General features: G+C 43.6%; 2 protein-coding genes across 8 annotated transcripts in view; one reads left to right on the top strand and one right to left on the bottom strand.

The window, feature by feature from the left end:
• Positions 1–25,943, bottom strand: part of LOC117202358 (basic proline-rich protein-like) — a 447,146-nt gene that overhangs the window by 278,333 nt on the left and 142,870 nt on the right. The gene's annotated exons all lie outside the window — the stretch shown is intronic.
• VPS13D (vacuolar protein sorting 13 homolog D) overlaps positions 1–25,943 on the top strand; it is a 245,260-nt gene that overhangs the window by 156,759 nt on the left and 62,558 nt on the right. Inside the window, exon 66 of one of the 7 annotated variants that reach the window (XM_049695922.1) lies at positions 421–3,283. The exons of the other annotated variants lie outside the window; for them this stretch is intronic. Within the exon in view, the coding sequence (XP_049551879.1) occupies positions 421–441 (21 nt within the window). The 3' untranslated portion in view covers positions 442–3,283. Of the gene's footprint in view, positions 1–420; positions 3,284–25,943 lie in introns of those variants that run through there. 7 annotated transcript variants of the gene reach the window in all.

Here is a 25,943-nt window from a genome sequence, read left to right as displayed (position 1 = left end):
GCCTCCTGCCCCCTGACTCCACCGCAGCTCTCACAATGCCGCCAGAATGAACTCGCTTTATAAAACATAGAACTTGATCGTGCCATTCTCCCACCTAATATCCACCCGTTATTACCCACAGCTCACGGGATAAAGTCCAAACTGTGGTACGGCCTTCTAGAGCGAAGCAACCCTTTAAGTCATCTGAGTCCAGCAGCGGAAAGACAGCAGTGTAATTCTGCTGTGTCTTGCTGTGTAGCTGGCTTTTTTGTTCATTGGCTTCCTGTTTGGTGGACATCTTGTTATTCCATAGTTTAATTTTTGGCAGGAGCTGATTTTACGTGTGAAGCTGGAAAAAGGTGAACGTAGTTGAAGGGGGGTTGCTGTTTGATAACATGCAAAAGGCGTCTAAAGACTCTGCTTTCCTTCCCTTCCTGTCAGCTCGACAGAGTTTCCTTCTAGAGATTGACCTTTTCACGAATGAACCAGCATTGGGAGAGCGCCTGTGCTCCCCGCTTGTCTACCATAGAGCGTTGTTGTAGCAAAGTCATAGGTGCACTTGTGCCGTGGCCACTAGGATGGTGGCTTCACCGTAGAGAGCCTTTCAAGTGCCACGTAGGAATTTATCTTGATGAGCAGGTAAGGAGGTAGAGTTGAATGGCAACATTTCTCTGTTGCATAGCATTCTTGGTAATAATGTGTGTAAGTTGGGAATTTATTCCTGTTTTCCAGACTCTTTTCTAGAGCTGCTGGATCTTAAGTCAGATCAGGTTTTTCAATACAGGCAGATCTCGTTTTCTTACGCTGCGCAGATAGTGCGTGTTTTACAACTTGAAGGTCTGTGGCGACCCCACGTGTCCAGCGCGTCTGTAGGCGCTATTTTTCCAGCAGCATCTGCTCACTTCATGTCTCTGTGTCCCATTTTGGTAATTCTTGAAATATTTCAGACTTCTTCATTATGATTATATTTGTTATGGTGATCTGTGATCGGTGATCTTTGATGTTATATTGCAAAAAGATTATGATTCGCTGAAGACTCACATGGTGGTTAGCATTTTTTAGTAATAAAGTATTTTTAAATTAAGACGTATGCATTATTTTTTTAGACATCATGCTGTTGTGCGCTTAACGACAGTGTAGTGTAAACTTAACGTTGTCTTCACTGGGAAACCAAAAAATTTGTGTGACTCACTTTATTGCAGCATTCGCTTGATTGTGGTGATCTGAAACGGAACCCACAGTCTCTCAGAGGTATGCCTTTGCTGGACTTACATTAAACCAGAACAAAAGGTACTGTTTGGCTTGTGGTTCAAAATAGGCAACACTCTTTAACTTTTCGAGAAACGGTGAAAGGTAGAGAGGCAAGAGACTTTCTAAATCATGGTTTGGAAATGGACTCCGGGTCATAGTCTGAATGAGTGTGCACATTTCTGCCTTGAATCATTGCGTATGCTGCCCTTGGACCTTCACCCCTGACAGCAACATAAAAGTGGCACAGATTCCTCAATGTTCTTTTGCTACTAAACTTGATATAAACAGATGCAGTTAAAATATTTACTTGTATACACCTGTAATTTATATAATATTGTACATCAGCTATACTTCAATTAAAAAATTTTAGTTGTGGTGCTCAGTTTAAAGATTTTACTTAATTTTTTAAAACTCTAATTAGGGGCTTCCCTGGTGGCGCAGTGATTGAGAGTCCGCCTGCCAATGCAGGGGACGCTGGTTCGTGCCCCGGTCTGGGAGGATCCCACGTGCCGCAGAGCAGCTGGGCCCGTGAGCCATGGCTGCTGGGCCTGCGCGTCCGGAGCCTGTGCTCCACTGCGGGAGGGGCTGCAGCGGTAAGAGGCCCACGTACCACCAAAAAAACAAAAACAAAAAAAACCCTCTAATTAACATAGGACAGTCTCTTTGGTTTTATAATTCCTTTCTCTATTTTTGTACCCTTGGGCTTTGTTTTCATTAAAAAAAAAAAAAAGGCACTTATGGTTTATTGGAAGGCCTTCCTCAGCCTGGAATATGCCCTGACTTTATAGCTTACTATGAGAATAAAATGAGATATGACCTTATGAAAACTTTGTAAAAAATGAACTGAACAAGAGAAATGGGTTTTCACTTTGACTCTTAGGTTTACATCAATGTAACAATGTACATCAATGTACAAACTTTAGCCACCAGGATACCATTAATGCCCTTGAAATGAAAGCCAGTATATTATAGTCTACAGAAGAGGAGGGTCTCAGGCTCGGAGAGTGGGAGAGTCACACTCCGCTTGGGCCAGTTTGGCTGTTAGGGCCCTCTAGCTACCCTTGTGGATGAGAATGAAGACATCGGGATCTTAACTTGCCTGTGAGCTCTACACAGGTGAGACCTTGTGTGGGTTTCTCCAGAGTTTCTCTGCAACATCCCGGTGAAAAGGGTTGGCGCTTTCTTTATTCTCTCTCATTCGGGGACATCTCATTCATCATCTTCTTCTGTTTCCCCTGGAAAACTGTTTTTGAACCTTGAGGGTCAGTATGAGAATATAACGTAAGCAGAAAGAAAGGGCAGCATACTCCTTACCTCCACCCTCACTCCCAAATCCATATGAAGGCCTGGGTGGCAGTGATCTTGTGTCTTGCTGGATATCATGCTTTATCTTGTTGTTGGATTTGCATAAGGGTACTGTTTTCCAGGACCCAAGGCTTCTTGAGTGGGAACCCTACTCCCCATGTGGTCGGCGTCCTTCTTCATGCTTTTTCTTGCCTTTAATGAGCTAATCAGTATTGGCGTCACAGACTGCTGCTCAGAGGAATTGCTATGTAATTTATTTTGATACCAGGAGCCCTGGGTGTGTGATAACAATTAGTCCATATATCTATCACGAGAAAACAAAGAGACTTAAAATTACCACTTCATTTTGGAAATGGTAGCTTCAAAAGCCAGGTCTGTCAGCTAAATGCCCATTCGGGTCATCTGTGATTCTGCATGTATGCAGTTTGGCCAAAGATCTCCATTTTCTTGTAGTTTTGTGGGTTGAAATCAGACCTTTAATGTTGCTTTGGGGGAATGTTTTGTTTGCTTTTCTGTGTACACAAGAAGAGTTTAAGGAAGTGCAAATGACCACAGTAATCAACTGTTGGCCTGTGGGAAGTATCCCTTTAAAGAGTGCCTGAGTTCCAGTGGTTAAAGAACGGGGTCAGACAAGACAGAACTGCACCTCGCCAAGCCCCAGCCAGCCAGCCCCACTTGGCTGCAAAAACCAAAGGGCTGTAACCTTGTTTTGTTTTGTTTTTTAAATAAATTTATTTATCTAGCTGTCTGTCTATCTATTTATTTATTTATTTAATTTTATTTATTTTTGGCTGCACTGGGTCTTCATTGCTGCCTGCGGGCTTTCTCTTGTTGTGGCGAACGGGGGCTACTCTTCGTTGTGGTGCGCGGGCTTCTCATTGCGATGGCTTCTCTTGTTGTGGAGCATGGGCTCTAGGTGCGCGGGCTCAGTAGTTGTGGCTCCTGGGCTGTAGAGCACAGGCTCAGTAGTTTTGGTACACGGGCTTAGTTGCTCTGCGGCATGTCGGATCTTCCCGGACCAGGGATCAAACCTATGTCCCCTGCATTGGCAGGCGGATTCCCAACCACTGCGCCACCAGGGAAGTCCTGTAACCTTGGTTTAATAGGCTTTGAATGTAGTGGAGAAGCCCCATAAACCTCTTGAAATTAATTATCAATATTGTATATATGTGTATTTTCCTGAAGCAAGGATCTGAAGTTTTTATTGGATTGTCAGAGAGGTTCATGCCTCCCAAGAGATAATAAATCATTATTGTAGACATAGGGTTGAGCATTGAGGGCACTTGGTAGTCAGAATACCTGGGTTCTAATCCCATTCCTACACTTAAATAATCTTTTTCTCTGTTGATCTTGAGGGAATGTTTTTTTTTTTTTCTGATCTATGAGAAGGTGGTGGTAATTTCCCCTGTCCCACTGACCTGAGGAGCAAAACATTTGAAGATGTAAAAACCCAGCGAAAAGTTAAAAGGGAACTCATTCTGTCACTTAAGAAGGTGATAGACCTGCGGGTCTCAGCTGTGTGTGGGTGAATGTTGTGAATTATTCACAGCAAATTTTTAATTTCAGGTCTACCACGTCCACTTCTGGAATTTCTCATTACATTTTAAACTGTTATTTAATTTATTTCATATTAGCATCAAGGAACCAGAACTAGGAGGTAATCTATGCCCTTTATCCCCTTTGTTTCTCTTAGCCTCTTGTTCTGTTCCCCCAAACCCCAGAAATCAGCTTATGGATTCCAGATCTAAGGTGATATGATTTAGGGATTAGCCTCCAAGCTGTGAGCATCTATCCCATGACTCTCTTGCCTGGATCTTGGTAAAATGACTCTAACCCTTTGAGTAGACCCTCAAAGATCTGATCGTATTCCTAAGGCCATGACAGGATGATTGCCTCTGGAATCCTTTCTAGGAATATGATCTATTTAAGAAAAGCACAGCATTTCAAATTCCAAAACCATGTCAGAGGAGCAGTTTCCCTCTGCTGCACGAATTGAAAAGAGCATGCTTTTCCCTAGTTGAGTGTCATTTGAATATCCACAAGACCCTCTAACCTCTTTGAAAGCCAGAGAATTGGGGAGATATTCATTGAACAGATTTCCTCTCTTAGATAGGCTCTCATTTCCCTTCTGTCTATGATTATTTTGTGATTATTTTCATATACTTACAGAAAAATTACATAGTTATTCTTAAAATTAAAAAAGTTCTTTTCAAACCAAGAAAATCTCAGATGTTAACAGTAGAACAAATGATTCCATTCTCTTTTCTGCCCCTGTAGAATCTGAGTGTTTTCTCTCTACAGCTGTCATCTGGTCTTCCTAAGGGAAGAAAGACAATAGCGTACTTAATTTCTTCCAGCAAAGGAGAGGAGCACTTTTGATCATCACTAATGGAACCTCTGCTCTGTTATGTCCTACTTTCCATCCCTCTCTTTGTGTCTTTGTCAAGGCAATATAGGATGCTTTTGATCTTCGGTACTTTTTTGATCTCAGTTATGTTTTGACTCTACGCTTATGAATGCAAATATTTTAATAATTTTCCCTGTTTTCAACTAAATGTTTTTCATCAAAGGCAGTTGTTGTTCATGGAATTAGAATTCATGGTTTATTGTTCACTAAAGGTTAGCTTTACTGATAACTTTTACAATTGTATGATAGGTTTCTTTCTTTCTCTTTGGCTCTAGAGCATTTATTTCTACCAAGCCCAGATTTCCCAGCTCAAATTCTACAGATCTAAATTTTTGTCAAGGAGATACGAATTTTCTGTCAGTTTTAGTTAATACATTTTATCCTATATAGCTTTAGCCATTGTTTTATTGTTTTAAATCAGTTTTGTTTGTTATGAATTGGATAAAGACCTAATAGCTTCATATATTTCTTGGTGCAAAGAGCATTAGTAGGAAAAAGGTGCAGGAACAGGGTTGACACTCCCTGCTTCATTAAGGAAAACATACTCACTTATAAACATTAATTGAGCACCTTCTCTTTGTCAGGCCTTGTGATAGACTCCTTACGTACATTGTCTTGTGTATGTTAATCTCGATTCTTCAAATCAGGAAACCGAGACGTAAGGAAGTTAAACAATTTTTTCAAGGTCATACAACTGGAAATGACAGAGAGAGTATGAAACCAAGTCCAGCTAATTCTAAAGGCCTTGTTTTTTTCCCCTCTGTGATGTCTCTCCTTTGTGTGTGTGAGGCTTTCTTCCAGGCACTATAGGGAATATGAAAAGTTACTTACTGTTAGCTTCCCACCAGAAGCTTATTATTTGACATCACTTGGTTAGCTTGTAAGGTGACTGCTGTCACATCACCTATGTCACAAAGCAGGCCCTCAGGAAATTGTGCTGGTTGTGGTCATTCTTGTGTGGGATTAGTTATGACCGTCGCCAGCTCCTTTATAGACAGTAAGACCCTTTGTGATTGCAAATGTGGTTTTACTCATGTGATATCATTTGATCATCAGAATAACCTGGTCAATAGATAGGACAGGCAGTGTTAGCCCTAGTACATAAGTGAAGAAACTGAGGCCCAGAGAGGTAAGGTGACTTCCCCAGGGTCAACCAGGAACCTGTGGAGCCAGCACCTGATCTTCTGCGATGGCGTCTGAATTTTCATTTTTAGTTGCACTTTGGAGATATTGCTAACTGCTTGATTTGTTCTAGACATTCCTCTATATGTTAAAAAATAAAAACAACAATGAGAAAAGCAAAGAGCCCTGCCTCGACTCAGAATGAATTTCGATAGCTTTTAGGAAAATCGTCTGAAGATAAATACAAGCAAGTTAAGTGAGGAAGAGAGAGAGGGAAATTGAGACTGTTTGCATAGTTCAGTAGAAAACCTAGCTAGCACTTTAGATGGTATTTTGTTCTTTGGTCTCTGTTTGGGGTACCATATGTGGAGGAGCCACTTCCCTTCCGAGAGAACCTTTCACTGGCCCTTTGTGCCCAGGAAACCAGATTTGGGGCATAGCAGTGATCCAGTGGAAACTGACTTCGTGTCCTTGCACGCAGGGATTCTCAGCCAGCCCCTGCCACTGGCCAGCCTCCTATCATATATACTGTGACCTGGTTGAGGGCAGAGGGGTCCATCTGCCTTTTGTTTAAGATAAACAGCATTTGTTTGTATTTGTTTTGTAGGCAGTCTATTTGTAAGGCTCAAATGAGACTAAGCCACTGTTTATTCAAGGCAAAAGTTTTATCTTTGCACAAAAGAATGTACTGGAGTGCCTGCCTGCATGGATTCCGAAGGGGAAAAGGCAATTTATGACTTGTATCTGTTTTTGTCATTATGTATGACTGCTCCATTTTATAGTTGAGCTGATATCCCCATAATAGCTTTTCCATGTACCTATAAGCAACTAAGAGGTGAATGCCTTCTTATAAGCATTGGGGTTTTAGTGTATTTAAGTTGGCATAAAACTTTAAGTTAAATGAAATTCACTTCAGACAGTGATCTATCCCTTAGAAAATGTAGAGTTTTCTATTTTCAGAAAGACTTTGATCCGAAATAAGTCACCCAAGGGATTTCTTTTCCAGCCAAGGGGAGGTGCCTTGAAGTTGTTGTATGTAGAGAAATGACTCAAATTCTTGGCAGCAGAGCTTTTGTTTTATTTTCCTCTGATAACCTTGAATACTAAAATGATTCTCTTAGTCTGAGCTCTTTTTGGTTAGAGGCAAATTTTAGATGCTGAATGACCCAGCAGTGACCTATCCTAACTTGGTCAAACCTCAAATATTTGCGGGAACTGGAAGTGTGTTGGGCGGGGGCGGGCGGGTGAAGTGGAGGCATGAGAATCCCATGAGTGGCCAGAATTCCCAGGCAGTCCCCACCTTGTTCCACTGAGCAGCCTTGCTCATGAAGGAGCCTGGTGAGTGGGGCTTAGCTGTCCTCTTGTCCCACCCTAATTGAGCAGCTCGGCCAGAAGTAGCAGGGAATGACACCACCATTGACTCTCTGTTTTTGAAACAGAAAGATTGGAAAAGTTTAGAACTTGTCTTCATTTCTTAGTAGTAGTTCAGCTAAGAGTCAGGTCTTTAGTTATCTCCTTAGACCAAACATCTCATGTTTCAGAGGAATTCACTCTGTCTTCCTACACTGCAGTCTATGGTGGTGGAAAAGTATGTTCAGTTGCTAAATTGAAAAGACAGGAAATATTTGTGGCCCCCAAAGAGTAGTGGTTTTCTACCCTAGTGTAAACATGGTGAGTACAAGAATAATATGTTCAGGCTTTTCTTGGGTTGACTGGTTACCCCAGAGATGTGGTAGTTCTCCCTTTTCTGCGTTTCAGTATTGTTCGTATCAGTATTCGGCCTTTCTTGAAAAATTGTGACAAGCTGAAATGAGACAAACTGTAACCCATTTTTATAAACACATGAACAAATCAAATTCTAATTCTTGGCAGTAAAAAGTCAGAACACTCACTCTGGAAGGTCCTTTTGGTTTTCTGTACCTCTTTCTCCCCTGTAATTGTTGTCCCTCTCCATCTTGAAGAAAAGCTAAATCAAAGTGTTTTCTTAGGAGAAATAGGGGATTCCTTGGCATATCATCCTTAAAAGTCAGAAAAGGATGTGTAGCCACCATTTATTGGGTGGCTCCTGTATGTCAGGTAAGGAGGGCTAGGAGCTTTACAGATGCTATCTCATTTAATTTTCACGTGTACCCTATAAGGAAGGAAGGATTATCTCCGTTTTACAGATGAGAAAAATGAGACCACAATGGTCAGTTACCTTGACTGAAATTTAATAACGAGTATTGGAGTCCTAAGTTTTAGGAGCAAGTGATTTGGGAGTCTGTATATTTTTCCTCCACATAATGCAGCTTCTCAGACATAACCCTCTACCAAACCCAAGCCATTGTAGAAGCTAAAACACAAGCAGTTGAAGCTCCATTCATTCCCAACTTTTTTTTCCCTTCTGTGTTGGACCTTGGGATTTTCCAACCGTAATTTCCAGTCTTGCTGAATTAATCTTTACTATCGGGGAATCCCTAATCTTGTGTAAAAGGATTGAAATGGGACAAAAAGATTGAGTTTCCCTTAACGAAACAGAAGATGACTTAAAATCGTTTGAGGAAGCTGGCTGTACTTTCTCACACCCCTGATGTGCTTAACCCAAGATTTATTCAGATTTAAATAATTTGATTTGCACACTCAGGCCTTTCCTCCACTTTGACGGGGGAGCAGACCAGAGCTTCGGGCCACCTCAGTGTGTGCTCCAATAGCCAGCTTCCTCTGAATGTACATGTCACATTGTAATTTCCTTAAGCTATTTACTAAACTTCACTACTTTAAGTGTTTCTAAGCAAGTAGGATGTCATTTTAAAATTTGGTTTTCAGCACAGAGGTCATGAAAGTAGGGAGACTTGTGCTTTCCCACTCTCAGTTGATGGCAGAATATAAACTCATTCTCTCCAGTAAGTCCTTTTCTTTCCTTGCTCACCTCCCCTTACTCTGAAATACAGCTTTTCACATTTTGTAGAGGTGTTTATGCCTCTGAGTTCTGCTGGCACATTGGCTTTCAGATGCTTAGTGACACCGTTGCTGCAGTTAAGAAGCCGGATGGAGAGCGCTGGGGATGGTGTGTTGTCCTGAGAGTTTTATGGTTGATTAGTTCTATTGACCTGACCCGGGCTTTGCTTCTTGGAGAAGAGGAGAAGTAAGGTTAACTCACTAGAATTTAATAATCCCTTATTAGGATAATAATAATGCCACTTGATATCTGTCTTGATTTCCAGTTGTTGATGAAGGACTGATATCTCTGATCCCGTCTATAAGCCTGAAAGCAGGTGACGCTTTTATTTACTGCCCCTGCAACAGCCGCCGCCACCAGGAAGAAACCGAGGCCCAGCAGAAGTAAACAGCTTGCCCAAGGCGGCCAAACAGAAAGTGGTAGAGCTCTGGGCTCCTTCCTTGGCCTCTGACTTCTAGAATATTGCTGGGCAGTACTTCTTGAATCTTACCAGATACTATGGAAACCAGCATCTCCACCTGAGACTCGGGTTTCCGGTAATTGGTGTGGTGCGAGCCGTGTTAGCACACCTTTCCTGCAGAGGGGGTTTCAGAGAACATGGGGGGAGAAAAATGTACCTTTCCCTAAGGAGGCTTACTGACTCATTCATTAACCACGTGCTATGTACGTGAAATGTTTGGGGGCTCACAAAGAGAAAGCATGATGAGAATAGTTCTTAGAGCAGCATGTTTTGTGGAGCAGAGGTGGTAGGGAAAAAATTTCAGCTTATATCAGGACATTCCAATAAGTGATTTCTACATTGCTGGAGGTGAGTGGAAATAAGAGAGACTGTGGAAGAAAGAAGGATGGCACCTCCAGAAGGGGTGAGAGTCTGGCTTTGCCTAGGCTTTCCTCAGAGCCACATGATGACATGTCCAGGCCTTACTCTTAAGGGGGGCTCAGCATGTCCTGAAGTGGTGACTTGGAGGCCCAACTGGTCAGTAAATGGTAGCAGAGATGCACCACACTTAGGTCACATAGGCAAATGGCAGTGACAGCTTCTCGTTTCTTTTTTATTAAATACCAGCAGGGAAGCCTTCCTGTGCCATTTGTAAGAACAAGGAAATTTCCTAGTTAGGCACATGAGGAGGGTGGAGATGAGCCCCAAAACTAGGAGCCAAATTGGGGAAGTCAAGTGAAGTGAAGAGAGAGAGAGTGGCAGAAAGCTGGCCATCGGGTCCTTTCTGTTTCCCCGGTCACGCTTGTTCTCCCCTCATCTTTGCACTGTTGCTCATAACCTTTCCTCTCTCTGGAATGCCCTTCTCCCCATCTCTGGCCAAATGGCTCTAAGTGTGTAAGGTCCAGTCCAGATCCCTATAAGGTCCTCCCCGCTCTGAATTCCCAGAGCACTTTGTGCTTCCGTTAGGGCAGTGACCGTGTTTTTCCTTGGAAAATACTAACCATTTTGTGCATGTCCCAAACATCCATTTAACAAGCACTTATCATGGTCAATTAGGTGCTCAGTTCTGTGGCAAATACTAAGAAAAGTAAAACTTAAAAAAAAATTTTTTTTGAGGTATGTGGAACAGGTAAGCCAGATCAGAAGTAAGTCAGCATAATACAGAGGGAATAAGTATTGTAGCTGGGATCTGTGCAAAATCTTTGCAGTTTCACGAGGTAAGTGCAGTGGGGGCCAAGGGGAAATAACACTTTATTCTGTTCCTCAAGGATGAGATCGGCTTGAGACGAACTGTTTGATGCAATTGCCTGCTTATTCGTTTGCATCCCGGAGTAGATGTAAAGCTCCTGGAAGGCGAAGATCTTACTGTCATCAGCTGTTGCCAGTGTCCCTATGACTAGTCATAAATGTTTATTGTAAGAGAGCTGAGGGGATCCCGGGGGTTCCCACGTGGGCTCCCATTTATCTGGTATGACATTTTCACGTGGTGTAGATTCAACAAATAGTTATGAAATACGTGAAACACCTGCTGGATTTTTAAATTAACTATTTTATGGTTTTTATGTGGAATAAACAGAAACTTTGAAAACGTTTCTGTATTGACTTTCCTCCCAAGCATGTCTGTAAGCTGACTGAGATGCACAGTGATGGTGTGTGTGTTGAAATACAGACAGGAAAATGCTGCTGACTTCCAGGATCCTGTTTCATCTCCTCCGCTCTCCATCACTCAGGTCTAGGATACGGACCTGGATGGAATGAGGCCAGGTGTGCATTACTGGGTCAGGGCCAGGCTCCGCAAGGTAGCAGGAAACCTTGGGAAGCTATTATAGGGGGAAGAAGGGAAACCCCAATCCCTCTTAATCTAATGAAATAAAATAATATTTATGGGAAATATCTGTTTGCTTTATTAGAGGAAAATGTTCAAGTAAACATTATGTAACAACACAGTGAATTTATGTAACAACACGTTGGTTTGGAAGCAGCGACTTTCAGTGTTTTCACTGAAATGAAAATTAAGCAGAGCATGCTTCCAAAAACAGCCCATTGTTTCAGTTTTGCTGCCTTTGTCATGTTTCAAAGCAGGGTGTTTTGGCCAGTTGGATTATTTTCTCTTTATTGGTAACTTGGAAATTGGCAAGGATGATGTCAAAGTTAGTTATAAAAGAAGAGCTAGTTTTCTGGAAATTTAACCTTTGTAGCATACTCCTGTTACTGTTTGATCTTTACAGACATGCAGGAAAGAGTACAAGTATTATTATTGCCACTTGAGTCACAGCAAAGGTAATGGCTCCTGGAGGCTTAGCAGGGAGCTTGTAGAAGGGGACCAGCACGCAGGCCTCCTCTGTGGCCCCAGGCTCTTTCCATAGACCACACTGCTGCTCTAGAAAGCCCCCTTTCCCCCTCAGGCACTAAAGCGCTTTCATGCCTGTGAGATGATTTAACCTTGAAACATCCCTAGGGGGCCAGCAGGGCAGGTGATGGGAAATGCAGCCACACAGGTTGAATGGTTTTGCCAAAACCATGCAGTCAGCGTTGGCACCAGTGGCTGTTGCCCAGACCTCATGACTCCAAGCCCACTGCTTTTCCCGCCAGAATAAATCTCCTCGGCGGAGGGCCAGAGGAGCTTTCTGACATGGGGAGACAGCTGTGGAAAAGTGTTACTTCCAAGAGAGGGCCTTACTTTGCTGGCACCCATGCTGGGTTGTGTGAATGGTTGGTTCTAAAATCTCAGATGCGCACAAAAATCTCTAGTCACCGGATCACTGAGAAAGAGCAAAAGGGGCAAAACCAGGTAGATTTTATCAGCCTGTTTCTGGGAATGCTTCCTACCTGTTTGGATTTTGTGTCCAGTAGTGTCAGCACGGAAAGTTTGTAGGATTGCTGCAGTATGGTTGTTTAAAAATCAATTGGCAAGACGAGTTGAGGTGCCTCAATGAATGTTATATATAGAGAGAAAAATTCTTAGGACTAAATACAATGAAGAATTTGCCACTTGTTTCTCTTTAAAAGTTAAAACACAACCGTGAACAATGTCTAACCTCAGTTTTATTTGTTTTAAAAATTGAGTTCTATGAGAAGCCTCTTTTGAGTAATATTTCATGTGGTTACTTAGCTCTCTTAACTGCTCCCTTTCCATTGAAGCCCATCTTGTATTCCTCCCAAGATAAATCTTGAGCCTAAAACTCTTCTCACTCTTTCCAGATGAACATGGCAAAAAGGCAGCTCTTCCCAGGTTTGAACCCTCAACACAACCTCTGATACCCTCGTAGAAATTCTTAGGACACAGATCTGGGAAAGAATTCGAAGACCAGCTTTTCACCCTCTAAAATTACAGATGGAGAAACTGAGACCCAGTGAGGTTCTCACAGCTAATTAGCTGTGGGGCCAGCTCTGAAACTCAGGCCTTCTGGCTACAAATCTGGCATTGTCTTTGAAATGGGGTCAGCAGCTGTGGGTACCTGCTTCTTGTCCTTTTAGAAATGAGGGAGAGAAAAGTAGTGGGGGCAGAGCCCTGATGTGGTGTTCATTTTCTCAGCATCCTTTTTGTGGATTTTATTTGTTTATACATCTGTCTCCACACTGGACCGAGCTCCTTGAGGACAGGGGACTAAGTCATAGTCACCTTGGTATCTTTCACCCCAAGCACTGTGCTTGGTATGAAGAAAGCCCCCGAGGGCTTGTTGGGCTGAGGGATCTGTTTTATGTAAAGATCAGCTCACCCGAACAGGAGGGAAGTATAGCTCCTTTGAAGCAGCTCACATCACTAGTCCTTCACCCGTGTCTCATCCAGTGAGTAAACTCCTGCAAAACTGTACCTCATCTAAAAACAAAACAAGACCACCACCCCCCGCAAAAAAAAACCAAATAGGGGATCCCTCTGTAATTAGATTTAGAATGCAACTGATGAAGTGAGATAGAAAACTTTGATAGACACATAGTCTTTGGTTAATGCCAAAATTAACATGACTTTGTTGGTTAAAATGAATTTTAAAAGTTTCTCCTTATGTTATTTATTATGCATGTTATTTATTATGATTGTTGTCATTGGGTTCCCTCTAAAGTTCTGTGTGAGTTAAGAGAGAAAGAAGAAAGGGGGGGAAAAAAAAGGGACCCTCCAGGACTGGGTCTAACCTAGGGAAGGAACAGCCACTTGGCATCCCCCTGGGTGAGCCCTGCAGATGCCTGGTTCCATGGTCCACTTGGCCAGGCAGCCCAGAAGAACATGCTTATTAGAACACTTTGGTTTGAGCTTGTGCCTCTTCTGAATCCTCCTCCAGAAAGGCACTAACTGTGCAGCAGCCTCTGGCTGCTGTGGGCAGAGTGACTTGCACGCTGGCCCGGGTGGGTGACCGAGTTTGCCGGGCCGGCCCCCCTTCCCTCTCCCGCGTGTCTGAGTGGGGTGTGGGCCAGGGGACAGGCCGGCCTGGGTGAGGGCTGGCACTGTCCTCGCCAGAGTAGGTGCCTGGAACCTTCGCTTTGTGCCTTTTTGCTTTAATCTGGAACACTTTAACAAGACAGCTGACCAAAAGGTGGTGCCTGAGTCCTGACCCTTTGCCGGGCCGGATGAAATCACCATCTTTCTGTCTCCAAATCATCACTCGGGTCCAAGCCCTCAGTCACCCAGCGGAGCCCCTCCACTTGCTTGTCGGAACGAGATTGCAAAGAGTTAACACTTGTGCTTTTTCGGAAAGTTATCTGTGAAGAGTATTAGTTGTTTAATAAAGCGTGCCTGCCCTCCCAGTGAACCCGCCAGTGACTCTGCAGCTGGGGTCATTCCAAGTTCACGCGGTGGACTTTTGACTGCCTTCTGTGTCTGTGAAAACAGTCGGCAGCTCCTGCGGGGATCATTCATTCAGGCCTGTAACACAAAACTATTGCCAATGGGCACCTGCTGGGGTGGCTTCCCAGGAGGGCTGGGAGGGAAGATACCAGACTCTTCAGGCATCTGCGGAGATAAGAGCAGCAGGGGCTCCACTGGGAGCCTGCTAATCTGGCTGCGCTTAGACCCCACTGCCCCGGCCGCAGGCTGGTGTCAGGATGTATTAGGGATCCCCAGTTGGGATGGGATGTGAGCTAATTAAAGGCCTTTTACAAAGAGGAGGAGTGAGGAGGAGGAGGAAGAGGAGGCGGAGGAAGGAGGTTTGGAGCACATTCCCCAGATTTCTAGCACATTCTTTATTCCTCTCTTTTGTCCCTCAAAACAGAAGAAAACAAACTGAAGAGTCTGAACATTTGCTTATTTCTGACCTTAAATCGTCATTCATTCTGCCTGGTACTATATTGGTTTTAGCTGCTGTTTTTATGGAATTACATATATTGGTACCATTAGAGATATTTTGCCACATTCTCCCTGGAGACATCCTGCTCTTGAAATACTCTAGGTGGACTGCTTGAATTCTGCTCCTTTCCCCCCACTGATTCATCTGGGTAATAAGTACCTGTTGTGGCGTGTCCTAGTTTTTTCCCCTTTTCCTTGGAAAATCCATTTGCCAGCTGTAGGGGGTACTGCGGGGAGGATACCATACATCAATCCACAGTAAGTGCTCTTATTAAATTTTGAGATGGTGGTGGTGTGGTGCTATGGTTTCAAATGTCAGAGCAAACGCCATCTTGAAAATGTTGTCAAGTACGAGCATAACAATTCATTTTACGGTCAGTTGCACTTCTGGAAAAGTCACCTAAAAGTGTTTGATTACCTGTTCTTTTGTTTATTTAGCCTGTATATCCCTCCTCCGCCAACAAGCGGTAAACTAACTTACTATTTTTTTTTTAATTTTATTGAAGTATAATTGATTTACAATGTTGTGTTAGTTTCAGGTATACAGCAAAGTGAATCAGTTATGTGTGTGTGTGTGTGTATATATATTCTTTTTCATATCCTTTTCCATTATAACCTAATTTATTTACAGACCAAGGGTACTTTTAAGTCCGTGGTATTTTCTTAATCTGCCTGGTAATGATACATTTCTTGAAAGCAGTTTTGTTCACACACAAACCCAAGCCTTTATTCTATCACTTCTGATACATTTCACATAAGCTTGACTGTGTGCAAAGAAACATTTAGATTAAGTTCGTACTACATGGTAACAATCTGAGGAAATTCCAATCAAAAGCCAGCAACCTGTTTCCTTCATTCTGGACTGTTGGTGTATCTGGCTTTGTCTGTGTTCTGATAAACGGTAACCACAATGTTAATTTTGTATTTCCTTGCGTCTTGTCTCACGTAATCTGTCCTCAGAGCTGACCAGGAGGCTTGTTCACTGCCATGCGATTCGTGAAATAGTGGGGTAATGAGCTTGATTGTGTGGAATATGTTAGTGTGTTATGTGTAAGTGTTTAATTGATCTTGATTCCTGGGTATTGCTATATAGGAAACATGGGATAGTTGCTATGTGATGGCACAGTTGAGGGAAGTTTTCAGTTTAGGCTAGTAGCTGAATGGGTATCTTTAGAAATGCTGCTAGCTCATATTCACTGACTGCTTCACTGAGTACCAGGTACTGTTCTGAGTCTCCACATGAATGGACTTGTTTCATCTTCACAGTGGCCCTTTGAAGTGCTGGTCCCTGTTGATACCAGAGGACACTGAGGCTCAGAGAAATTAAGTAACTTGCCCAAGGCTCTGAAGAGAGCCGGCCGGGACCCAGGTTCTCTGACTCAGAGCCTGTACTCCTGGCCCCACCTGGTGCAAAAAGTTGCCCCTGTCTAGTGGGCCTCATTCACGGACACGTCTTCAGTGTCAGATTTGCAGGGACTAACCATGTAAGGCTGCATTCTCAAGGGGGTGCCGAGAATCTGAGTCACCGTTTAAAGCCCCTCCCTGTAGTTCCCTCTGTCATATGATTAGCCCTTTTGTAGGTGCTGCACCGTCCAAGCCAAAGTGTGTGGCTGAGAATGAGGAAATGCTCTAACCCTGTCCGAGGCACTTAGTGAAGGCATTTTAACTTCGTTCTAGCTCCACACTCTGGGCTGACTAAATATAGACTTCTGTGCAAAACGCATAGCCTCATATTAACAAATCTGTTACTTATTGTGCCTACACAGTAAGTTCACAACTGCCTGTGAGCAGCTAAAACACCAGGGTGTGTGCGAGGCACAGAGGAAACAAACAAGAACAAAACAAAGGTCTTCCCCCTCCCCCCGCACCCTGGGTCACAGTCCAGCATGGGAGAAGGTCCCGTAAGTAATTGTGCGCGTTAACGCGTTCAGGTGCCAGGACAGAAGTCTGTGCAGGGCCGGCGGGGCACTAACGGAGCGCAGGCCTTTGTACCCAGGGAAGGAAGGCCTGCGCCCGACCTTGAAGTCACGGAGATGTTGGCCATGTGGGCACAGGAGGGCACAGGGGGCAGCCCAGGCAGGAGGGACTCAGGGACGTGGGGCAGCTGCAGCAGCGCCGGGGTGGCAGGCCACTGGGACCAGAGAGCATGCCGTGCCGTCAGCTGCCTATTCAGGGAAAGACCGGCCTGCCTTTTTACTTCCTTCTGTTTCCCTCCTCTCCCCTTACTGATTAGAAGTGAATTTCAAGGGGAAGAGACCTAACTGGATTTGTCACTTTTTAAGCCTAGTATCACTGTCATGAAATGACCCTAAATTGCATACACAAAATGTTAACTATTACTTTTTTGCAAGTATTTTTATGTATGTGAGCAGAGTAGTTGCACCTTTGACAGAGACCAGAACAAAACCGACAGCCCCCACCCCTCCAGAAGAAAATAGACCTAACTTTCTTTTTGTATAATTAGGACTAAAATCAAATCACGGCCCGTTCACAGCAGGCAGATTGCAGATCCAGCCAAGCCGTTCTTTCTGGCCAGAGTGACTCCGTCTAGTGCTAAGTCATGGACTGCCTCCGGCATTTCCAGTTACCCTACCTCCATCTGGATGTGGCAGAAAATCACCTTCCCCGAAGCCCAGACAGACAAACCTCAGGGTCCTTGTTAAAGGAAAAGGGGGTATTTAGACCTCATTGAAAACAACTGGGCTAGAAAGGGAGGGGGAGGGAGGAGGGAGGTGGTAGGCTCACTTTTTAACTGTGTTTTGGGAAATTAACTTCTCTGACCCCATTTGATCAGTCCATTAAACTGTTTCACCATTTTCTTTAGACAAAGCCAAATAGACATGACCTAAATTTGTGAGGGAAGAGCGCATTATATATAGGAATGTGTTCCCCCAAACTTACCCTGCCCCTGTCCACTCCAGTCACTAGATCTTTCTCTGAAAATCCCTCCTTTCCTGTTTCCACTCAAGGCAAATGACAGTGTCCACATGTTGATTTGGAATTTTAGTTTTTCATGTAGGATTCAAAGGGGACATTTATCTTGAGGTAGGAATGGCTACTGTTTCTCCACCAGTGTTCAGACTAAGGCTACATACGTCCCTCGTTGACTTCTTAGAACTCTGGACCTCAGTGTTTTCCCTACACCCAAAATTGCGGTGCTGGATGGCGTCTGCCTGGCTCTCGGGGTGGGAGACAGATTGGGTCTTTGACTCTCAAGATTGAAGTTAGCTTGGGCGGCTTGGCAAGTATGATAAAGAAAAGGTTCCTTGAGTAAAATCTGATAAAATGTCCATCAGGAATGGACTCTTCTCTCCTTGGAGAGGCTCAGAGTGGCTCACCTTGGTGCCTGTTCTGTGGTGGTTTCACTGCCCTCATCACTCAGAGCGTGAGCATTTGTGAGTTGCCACTTGTGTCCTGGACTCGGTGAACTGAGTCACTTTCATAGGAGTTGGAGAAAATTACACATAAAACAGAATGCTGCTTCTTTACAGTTTTCCTGTGTTCTCACCACGTCATGGTTTATTGCTCTTTTCCATGGAAACTTTCTGTTTGGTGGGGAAACATGGTGCTACGTCCAGCATTCATTGACAGCATGAAGGTCGGCATCTCAGCCCCTCATCTCTGACAGATGGATAATTAGAGAATGAGACACGTTCCATCTTTTGGTGGAAGTTAACCAGTTGGGGAGTTAGTACCGTAGAGCCAGCTGCTGAGTATATTCTCATTTGACTTTTCTCTCTACAAGCACTTCCTGGCTCTAGGATGGCCTGCTAACCCCATTTTGGATGCCTGGGCTCTGAATCAGCGCCGAAAGTTTTACATGTAAAGAATTAACATTTGGTCATTTCCCGTGAGCCCGATAACAGTGCTAGGCACTTTATACCATTTTCACCTTTCTTCTCCATTCTCCTTTCTTCCAGTTGCTCGCATACCTTGGGGTCATCCTTGACTCAGCACATCCGTCAGCTGTGCCGCCTGTGGACCTTCCCCTCCCACCCGCTGCTTCCACGCCATCCATCCCAGCACTCAGCCCCGCCCTGTCTATTGTAGCAGGTTCTGTGTCCACCCTTCCTTCCCCCCTTCTCACTGCGGCTCTCAGTACAGCAGATGGAACTCAGATCGGGTCCTTCCTCCATTCAGCCCCCTCCTGTGGCTTCCCCTTTCACTCTGCAGAGAAGAGTAAAGTCTGTGCAGTGATTTATAACGGGCACGTGGTCTGCCTCCCCCTGTACTTTTCTAACCTTGCCTTTTACCCACTTGTCATTCCCCACCCCACTTGGCTCCATCGAGCTGACCTGCTTGCTGTTGCTCAGCTGTCCCTCAGAACTTCTGCCTCAGGGTCTCTGTACCAGCAATTCTCTCTGCCTAGAATGTTCTATAACCCCATGGTTTTCACCTGCATCTTTATCCAAATGTCACTTTGTCAGTGAGACTTCCTAGCGCCCCTCCCTCATCTAAAATTGCAACCCCCTCTATCACTACCTCTTATCCTCCCTCCCTGCTTAATTTTTCACTTAACATTTATTACTGCTTTCATTTTGTATATTTATATCGTTTATTGTCTATGCAACTAGAATATAAACCCCAAGAGGGCCACAAACTTTGTCTCTTTTCTTCACTGCTGCATCCCCAGCGCTTAGAACAGTGCCTGGCACATAGTTGATGCAAAGTACGTTTTTTGTTGATAGGAGGGAAGAAATGAAAGGGGGAAGGAACGGACGGACCCTGGGAGTTCAGCATTATCTCAGTTTACAGAAGGGACACTGAGAAGTCGCCGAAGATCACACAGCCAATAAGTGAAGCCAAAATTTACCCAAATGTGTGACTCCAGAACTTCTCTGGTTTCCTTTACATGTTTCAGCCTCACTTGTGACTGCTGTGAACATAGACTCTGTGAAGTGTGCGCACAGATATAGCAATGTGAACGCGCTACAGTGCCTTAAAAGAAAATACTTGGCCAGAATCTCCCAGTCTCCTCAGTATCCTCTGGCACTCAATAGATAGAACAGATGAAAACTTCTCAGCAAAGTTTTAAACCAGATACCCCTCAACATAAGGAAAGTGATTAGCACACGGAGCTGAAGAGATGAAAAAGAACACGTTTTTAAAAATACGGACTTTCAAGTCAAACCAGTGAGCAGTCTTTTTGGTCATTTATTCCCAAAGCTCCTGTGAGTTCATTCCAGGTTCACTAGGGAGACCAGCACCTGTCCATTCCCTAGTTGCACTGTCGTGTACGCATCCATACCCTGTGCCTGGCCCTGTCCCTCGCCCTGGGGAAGCAGAGGTGGACCAGACAGTTAGGACTTGAGCAGCGTGCTTTCAGCAAGCGTCTCTCCCCTTTGAGCTTAAAGGGCTCGTTTCAGTGGATTCCTAGAGTGAGGTTTTTGTTTTGTTTTGTTTTTTTGGGGTGGGGGGGAAACAATCTCCCAATTTTATTTTCTCATCTTGTTCCATGAAGTTCTGAGGTTCATTTTAAGTCCATTTGGCATTCTTCTTTTGGTAGCATAGGAAGTTGAGGCACTTATCTAAAGATTAAGAAACATCCAAGGCAATGATGTCCTGCTTTCCTGCATCTCTGACCCTTATAGACTTTACAGCAGTTGTTAAGGGTTAGGATTAGAGGTTCAAGATCCTCTGAGAGGCCCCATTCCTATCCATCAGCAAAGCCACAGGCACCCTCTGAAAAGTCATGGTAGGAGTTCCATACATTTCAGGGAGTTCTTTCTGCCTTGTTTCCCGCCTTTTGCCTTGGACTGTAGATGGTTTTTCTTTTCTTCTCTGGATGCTGCCTCTTGGATACAGCCTTAAGCTTGTGTTATACCTGCAGCCCAGGAACATGCCTGGGCTCCCACTTGTCTGGGAGAGGTGCTAAGAAATCAGGCATTAACTGCTACTAAACATGCTCCCCTTTGTTTCCAGTTATGCCCAGCCTTATGGGTATTGAGGGGACACCATTATATGTTTTGATCCCTGGTTTGTGTTATTTGCTATAGGAACGTGCCTTCAGAGCCTTCATTTAATAGAAAAAGAGACAGTGATGCCGTATCTTTTAAGAGATATGGGCACAGAGGGAAGAAAATGGATGAATAATAACTTGAGTGGAAGGGAAAGTTAACGGAAGGCATTTTTAAGATTGAGCAGATTCAATTGTATCTGTCATTCTGAGAAGAAGAAGCCAGAAAGACTGAAGATACAAGAGAAAAAAGGATTGATTGAGAGATATCCAAGACAGGGCCTTACAAGAGCACAGAGGAAGGGGTCTAGGTTTAAGAAATAGCTCACTTATTCAATTTAAGGTGGGTGGGGGGTAAGGAAAGAGGTTTTTTTTTTTTCCCTTAGTGAAGTAGAATCTGTCATTTCTGTGAAGTGGGACTGGGGTTAAGTGCTAGTGAGTTGAAAAAGAATGGAAAGCAAATCTTTATTTTGCTCTAACAGTGTTCCAGACACTGTCTGGTGGTATGGTACGAAGATGACCAAACCTCCCTGGCTCCCTGTCATTGGAGCATGCACTCCAAGCCTTTCAGCATGCTGCAGCCCATGTAGCCTTGTGAGCAAAACAGATACAGCATGTTTACATGACAGTCGGACACCCATACTAATAAAGCTACACTCAGAAGGAGTACAGCAGTGGTAACCCTGCAGGCTTGTATGCAGGGAGAGGCCATTCAAAGGCTGCGGAGGCATCTGTGACGGCTGACCTGAAGTTGAAAAGTCGTAGACCTGGAGCCATTCCTGCTGGGCAAGGGAACGATAAGAGTAGTACCTGATGGGGGTACGTCCCCGTAGTTAACTTTCTACCCACCTTTCTACTAGATACTTCCATCTTGGGTAACAAAGGCCTTTCTTCCTAAATCCAGACCAATGCCTTTCATCTGTTATTTTCTGCCCATGTGAATAGTAGCTATTTGCAATATATTATTGGTTATCTAGGAAATAATTGAAATTTAAGATTTGGGTATCTTTTGAATTTAATTTTAATTTCATAAGCTGTGTCCGTAAACATTTTCTTTTAGAGTCAGACCTCTAAACCAGCACTCTCCAATTGAAATATAATGTGAGCCACACTTGTAATTGAAACTGTTCTAGAAGTCCCATTAAAAAAGTAAAAAGAAACAGATGCAATTATTTTTAATATTTTTATTTAGCCCATTATATCCAAAATATTATCATTTCAACTTGTAATCAATATGTAAAAATAATTGAGATGTTTTACATTCTTTTTTTCATCTTAACTCTTTGAATTCCAGTATGTATTTCACACATACACCATATCATAACTCGTACTGACCACATTTTAAGTGTTCAGTGGGCTCCTGTGGCATGTGGTCGCCTTATTGGACAGTTCAGCTCTAAACTAAGAAGTGAAACTAAAGTCATATGATGTTAACTCATAGCACGTGTTTGAAGAGAAGAGTTTCAAGTCCGTGTGGTGGACTCGATTATGTTAATATGCAAGCCCTCATTTCTCTCCACCTCTTTTTAGTCAGCTTCTTGTCCTTTTACTGAGGGGTTCATTTCTAAGATTTTCCTTGCTTTTAGTGGAGGAAGGAAGGTGCTGAATGGAGAAAGGACCTTTATACAGTCTGCTTTTGTCTCCATCATTGCAATGAGAAGTTTTCTACAAGATTCTAATAAATAGCTGTCCAAATTACCTTTATTTTTTTCCTTAGGTGGTTTCTTTCTGTTTTTTCACTTTTCCTGCCTGAGTGGCAAAATTTAGCAAACATTCTGGTTTTGATGTCTTTGAATGTGGTGATATTTCAAATATGGGCATGATTTTAAAGAAGTTAATTTTTATTTTAAAAAGTGAATTCTGCCTTTGGTGGCATGTTTAGAAAACAAGTTCCGTAAATTTTTTTTTCAATTATGGAAGAGTCATACATAGAGTATCATACAGTATATGTATACTTTAAAGAACTATCAAATGAATACCAGGACCTACTGTTCAGCTTAAACTAGAATATTATATTGATAGAATAGAACATATTAGTAGTTTTGAAACCTCCCTGATCACGTTTCCTTCCTTCACTTCACACCCTGAGGTAATTACCTCTGTCCCAAATTTTGTGTTAATCACGTCTTTTCTGTATGTAGTTTTACCATATTTGTATGTGTCATTAAACAACTTTGCCTGTTTTGAACTTACATACAAAATCAAACTAAATATATCCTCTTGTGACCTTTCTTTTTTAGCTTGACGTTACGTTTTGGAGATCCATCCATGCTGACGTGTGTCTGTAGTGCATTCATTTTCATGGCTATATAGTATTCCATTGTATGGATGTGTCACAATTTATTGACTTTACTGTTAAGACATTTGGACTGTTCCAGCGTTTTGCTGTATGAACAAGGTTGCTGTTCACATTCTTGTTCATGTTTCCTGGAGCACATGTGCAGAGTCTCTCCATTATATACTGAGGAGCAGAGTTACTGAGTCATAGAATTTTTATTTGTCCCATCTTTGTGTCTTTTTTATTTTCCTTCTCAGATAATACAAGGTCCTTATAACACTTTACCTCCATTAATGCTTCCCCCCCCCCCAGAAACATCTTTATTTCACCTCTCTCTTTGAAAGACATTTTTACTGAATTTAGAATTCAGGATTGGCAAATTTCTTTCAGCCCCTGAATAATACCATTCCGTGATGCTCCATTATTCCTGTTGGAACTGCTGCCAGTATTATTGGTGCTCTTCTGAAGGTGATATGTCTTTTATCCTGTGACTCTTTGTCTTTAGTTTTTAATGATGACGTGCCTAGATATGGTTCTCCTGTTTAGGATTTGTCAAATGTCTTTAATTTGTAGAGATTTGGGGAAATTTTTGGCTTGTGTCACTTCAGATAGCACTTCTGCCGCTTTCTCACTCTTTCCTCCTGTGACTCCGATTAAATGGAAGTTGGACTTTTAAAACCATGTCCCCTGAGTCTCCTATGCTCTTGTTTCTCTTCGTGCTTTGATCCGGATATTTTCTGCTGACTCACTCTCTAGCTCACTAGTCCTTTTTGGTGCTCTGTCTACTCTCCTGGTTTCATCCATCTGTTAACATTTGAGTTCTCTGCTAAAATTCTCCATCTTTCTATAAATTTTTTTGAACATTACTATCATTCTATTTTAAACTCTGTGTCTAATAACTCTAATGCCTGGATCCCTAGTAAGTGATCTTGTCTGGGGTTTTTTTCTTAGTTTTCAGTCCTTTTGTTTGACTTCCATGTCTGGTAGTTTTTATTGAATGTTGGGTGCTGTGTAAGAAGTGTTTTAGAGCCTCTGCCTGATATGATTTTTCTCTGGAGAGGATTTATACTTCTTCATCCTTCTACTTTCAAGTGCCCAGTGCTTTGATTTCCCCTCATGTGCATTCCCCTGCAGAACTTACGTTCTGAGCTTTTCATTTGCAGTGAGGGGTATATAACAGCAAGAATTTTACAGAGGGACTTAATTTCAGTACAGACCAGAGCCTGATGCTTAAAGAGAAGAATCGTGGGGAAGGATGGTCAGTGGACGGGAATGTGTGTCGGGGGGTAGAGACTATATCAGCCTTAACTCCTGAAATTATAAGAGATCCTTAAGGAAACTTCATCCTAAAGAATCAGTTCTGTTTCGGCAAGAAAATGGGTGAATCTTTTTTACAAACAAGGGTTAATTAGCTTTCTTCTAGGTTGAAAGTACAGTGAACCAGAGCCCCTATTTTTCTATCTTCCTAGTAATTGAAGGTTTTCTTTTAAAAGCAACACAAGGCATCAGAATAGGTCCATTAAGTCACCTTTGAAAGGGCATCTTTTGAGTTAAGTGGATTGTGTTTTCTTCCTCATTCCAGGACTTGTTTTTTAGACCTGAAATCTGTTAACCTGGGAATGCCTAATTCAGCAGGATTTTAAAACACCAGATCTGCAGGAAGTAGATGGGTGTGAATTCTGAATGTTCTCTCCCAGGTCATCTTTTGCGGGGTTGAAGGATATTAAAGTTAGGAACACCTACTAAAAGGCCACTAAGGAATCCAGGGGACATCCCAGGCAAATACCAGAGGCTTCTGAGGAGCCCAACTGCAGTTTTTAAATTTTAGTCCTTCTGAAGGGTGGGAACCTTTGAGTCTGTTTTTAAAAGAACCTTCCTGTGGCCTTTCTTTGAGCCTGGGATCAAGCCAGGTCTCAGGAGAAATGACCTAGGACTCAAGTACCTTGGCGCTGAACTGCCTCCATTCACACCCCCACCCCCCAGGAGAGGCTCATCTTCCCTTGTTCTCCCAGGTGCTGAAGCCCAGTTCCCCGCCTGCTGTCTTCTCCCTCGCATCCATCACACTTGCTGCTGAACAACCTCCCTGACATGTGAAAAGTTGGCCCTTGTATCTCTAGCTCCATCCCATCTACCCCCATGCAGTGCAGTTAGTAGGAAGAAACAGCACCTTGGTGTCCACTGAACGTTGTGTTCCTCTCAGACTGGGGGAGGTGGGCTTGGGGAGGAGCAGCGCAGCAGAGGTAGAGAGGAGGGGAGTGAAGCCCGAGCTGCAGGAGCCCTTCTCACCCCCCTAGGAGCATGGTTGGGCTTTGCTGATTCTCTCCCCGCAGCCCTCTTAGCTTTCCCTCCCCCATCGCCCACCCCCTTGTATGTGTGTCTCCACATGTCAGTTACTGTCACACATAGCAGCCCATGCCAGAGCGACAGCCTCTCAGCAGCTAGATTTGCTTGACCACATCAGCTCTGACGGAGTAAATCTCTCCGCTTTGGCACTCCACCTGCTTCAGCAGATCCTTCTGTGAGAAGCGAGGAGGAAGAGCAGGCCTCTTCACAGGCAGGGACTCTTGCAGTCACTGGTCCCAGTCCCCGCCCAGCGTGGCTTCCGTATTTCTCCCCAACTGCAAATGGTGCACGGGCACGGTGGCCTGGCGTGGTGTAATGTGGTCCACGCGGTGGGCATCCACAGAACCTCCTCTCTGTCTGGGGCCTGTTTCAGATGTGAGGGTGAGAGCTTTGGGGAGAGGGGGAGATGGATTTTAGGCCGCATGGCCTAGGGCAAAGTGTGGGTGATGGAAAGGGGTGGGGTGTCTGAATTGGGGTACTCGTCAGGAAGGGGGACTGGAGCCTGACCCTCTTTCTTATCCAGGAATTTGCACGTCATGTTTTGGAAACTTTTACACTTCTGTCAGCTTCCTTCCTTTGTCGCCACCACTGCTTGGGAAAGGAAGGATGTCTACCTGGCGTCTCTATAAGATTTTCACTGGCATTCA

Source organism: Orcinus orca, chromosome 1 (genome assembly GCF_937001465.1).
Source record: "Orcinus orca chromosome 1, mOrcOrc1.1, whole genome shotgun sequence".
Taxonomy (NCBI): Eukaryota; Metazoa; Chordata; class Mammalia; order Artiodactyla; family Delphinidae; genus Orcinus; species Orcinus orca.
The sequence above is the reverse complement of the archived record's forward strand: the minus strand, read 5'-3'. Positions and strand labels throughout refer to the sequence as shown.